This window comes from Manacus vitellinus, unplaced genomic scaffold (genome assembly GCF_001715985.3).
Source record: "Manacus vitellinus isolate BGI_N305 unplaced genomic scaffold, ASM171598v3 scaffold_86_pilon, whole genome shotgun sequence".
NCBI classification, from domain to species: Eukaryota; Metazoa; Chordata; class Aves; order Passeriformes; family Pipridae; genus Manacus; species Manacus vitellinus.
Window position 1 is genome coordinate 836,063 of NW_021940851.1, and position 2,446 is coordinate 838,508.

Sequence of the window (2,446 nt, forward strand, 5' to 3'; positions counted from 1 at the left end):
CAGCCACAGCTTCTCTGGGCAACCTGGGCCAGGGCCTCCCCACCCTCACAAGGAAGGATGTCTTCCTAATATCCCATCTAACCCTGTCCTCTGTCACTTTGAAGCCATTCCCCCTTGTCCTGTCATTCCAGCCCTTGGAAATAGTCTCTCTCCACATTTCTTGGAGCTCCTTCAGGCCCTGCAAGGCCACAATCAGGTCACCCCAAAGCTTCTCTTCTCCAGGCTGAACAATCCCAGCTCTCCCAGCCTTTCCTCCCAGCAGAGCTGCTCCAGCCCTGGGATCCTCTTGGTTCCTGCTCTGGCCTCTCTCCTGCAGCTCCATGTCCTTGCTGGGCTGTTCCCAAGGGCTGGAGCAGCTCTGCAGGGGGGTCTCACCTGAGGGGGCAGAGGGGCACAATCCCCTCCCTAGAACAAGTAGTCATGCTTATGATTTGCTTTATCTATCATGATCTTGACTTGCTTTTATAAACACTTACAAGAAGAATGCACTTTTCCACCTTAAAACTGCTGTGGCTTCCTCACTTTCCCTGTGTTCCTGTCCACTAGGAGATGAAATGGTTGCACTCTTGCTCAGCACAGCAAGGTTTGGGTTAACTGGATTACAGGTAACTGAATAGCCTGAGAAAGTTAGAGATAACAGAAACCACCCAGGGCCAAAGTTTCTTTTTTATCAGCTGGATGCCTTGAGGAGGTAACACCCAGAACAAAGTATGAGGCTTGTGGAAGAGAGAAAACACAGATCCCCAAGGAACACTGGCTGATATTCACCCTCAGGACGGGCTCCCATGGCCCTGGTGAGGCTCCTGGGCATTGAGGCAATTATCCCAACTCCACTCACATGCACTGCCTGCCTCAAGTACTTCCATGCTCCCTGAGTGATGCAAACACAGCACTCCAGGGAAGGATGTTTACAGAATCACAGAATTGCTGAGGTTGGAAAAGACTTCCAAGGTCATCGATCCACCCTGTGCCCGATGCCCACCTCGTCTCCCAGCCCAGAGCACTGAGTGCCACAGCCAGGCCTTCCTTGGGCACCTCCAGGGCTGGGGACCCCACCACCTCCCTGGGCAGCCCCTGCCAAGGCCTGACCACCCTTTCCAGGAAGAAATGCACAGGCACAGGCAGCCCAAGAGATCCCAGAAGACCCACTTCACATTGTCCTCAAGATAGGAAGCCTGCCCAGCCAGAAGTGCAGCATGCCACTAGCATACAAATACCAGCTGCATCCACAATCCTCTCCACACAGCTTGGCAGCAGACAGGACTATCCCAGTCAGAGCCCCTCCTACCTTTGAAGGCGATGCCCGCGTTGTTCACCAGCACGTTCAGCCCTCCGTATTTCTCCTTCAGGAAGTCCCGGAGGGCTCTGATGCTCTGCAGGTCATCGATGTCCAGCTGGTGGAAGAGGGCCCGGAGCCCTTCCTGCTGGAGCTTGGCCACTGCCTCCTGCCCCCGGCCGGGGTCCCGGGCTGTCAGGTACACATCCCCCTGGAACTGCTTGCACAGGTCCCTCACGATGGCCAAGCCAATGCCTTTGTTGGACCCCGTCACCACAGCCACCGGCACGCTGGACATGGTCCTCCCCGGGTGTGTGCCCAGGTGACGGCAGCTGCCAACAGCAAAGAAACCTTCACTCAGATGGACAGTGTTGATGGAGAGGTACAGAGACACAAAGCAATGTCCAATTTATTATTTAAATCAGTTAACTTTTACACAGTTCAGTTTGTTCCGGGTACAAGCTCACAACAGGGTGATTGGATAGCTCAGTCTGTGCACGCCTCTCAGTTTATTGGACCTGGTTCTTTGTCCACGAGGCCCAAGATCATACTTGGCATGCAAAGCTCTTTCCATTCGAGATCTGCAGGTGTTTCATTATCTCCAGTTTCTCAAGGCTTTCTTACTATAAACATAATATGTTCTCAAACCTTATAATTATAAACACACGGCTAACAAGTATAAACGCTGCATATTTTCACACAGCTTATAAGTATAAACATTACACCGTTTGCCACTTCCAAAGTCATGGCAAGCAAGGCCTGCAGAATGCAGGAAAAGTTGTTCAGAGAAATCTCTCTGTTCCGGCCACAGGACAAAGGTGGATATTGAAAAGGAATTAAAGTCAGGGAATGGTTTAGGTAGGAAGGAACCTTAAAGATCATCTAATCCAACCCCCCACCATGGGCAGGGACACCTTCCACTAGACCAGGTTGCTCCAAGCCCCGTCCAACCTGGGCTTGAACAACACCAGGGGTGTGGAATCCTCAACTCTTCCAGCCAATTAGTGTTTTTTTTGTTTTTTCTTTAAAATACTATTTCAAATTCCAGCTTGAATTATGTGAAGCTACATTACTGACTCTAACTTCCTAAAGTAGCCTGAGGTGTCCACAGAGAAAACACACCCAGTGCTAAATGTTTCAAAGAAAACCCAGGCAGTGACTGGGCAAAAA

General features: G+C 51.1%; 1 protein-coding gene across 1 annotated transcript in view; it reads right to left on the bottom strand.

Moving 5' to 3' along the window:
• Positions 1-1,663, bottom strand: part of LOC108642208 (carbonyl reductase [NADPH] 1-like) — a 5,934-nt gene extending 4,271 nt beyond the window's left edge. Inside the window, exon 1 of the mRNA XM_018086742.3 lies at positions 1,289-1,663. Coding sequence (XP_017942231.2) covers positions 1,289-1,574 — 286 coding nt within the window. The 5' untranslated portion in view covers positions 1,575-1,663. The remainder of the gene's footprint in view (positions 1-1,288) is intronic.
• Between the last annotated feature and the right edge of the window lie 783 nt (positions 1,664-2,446).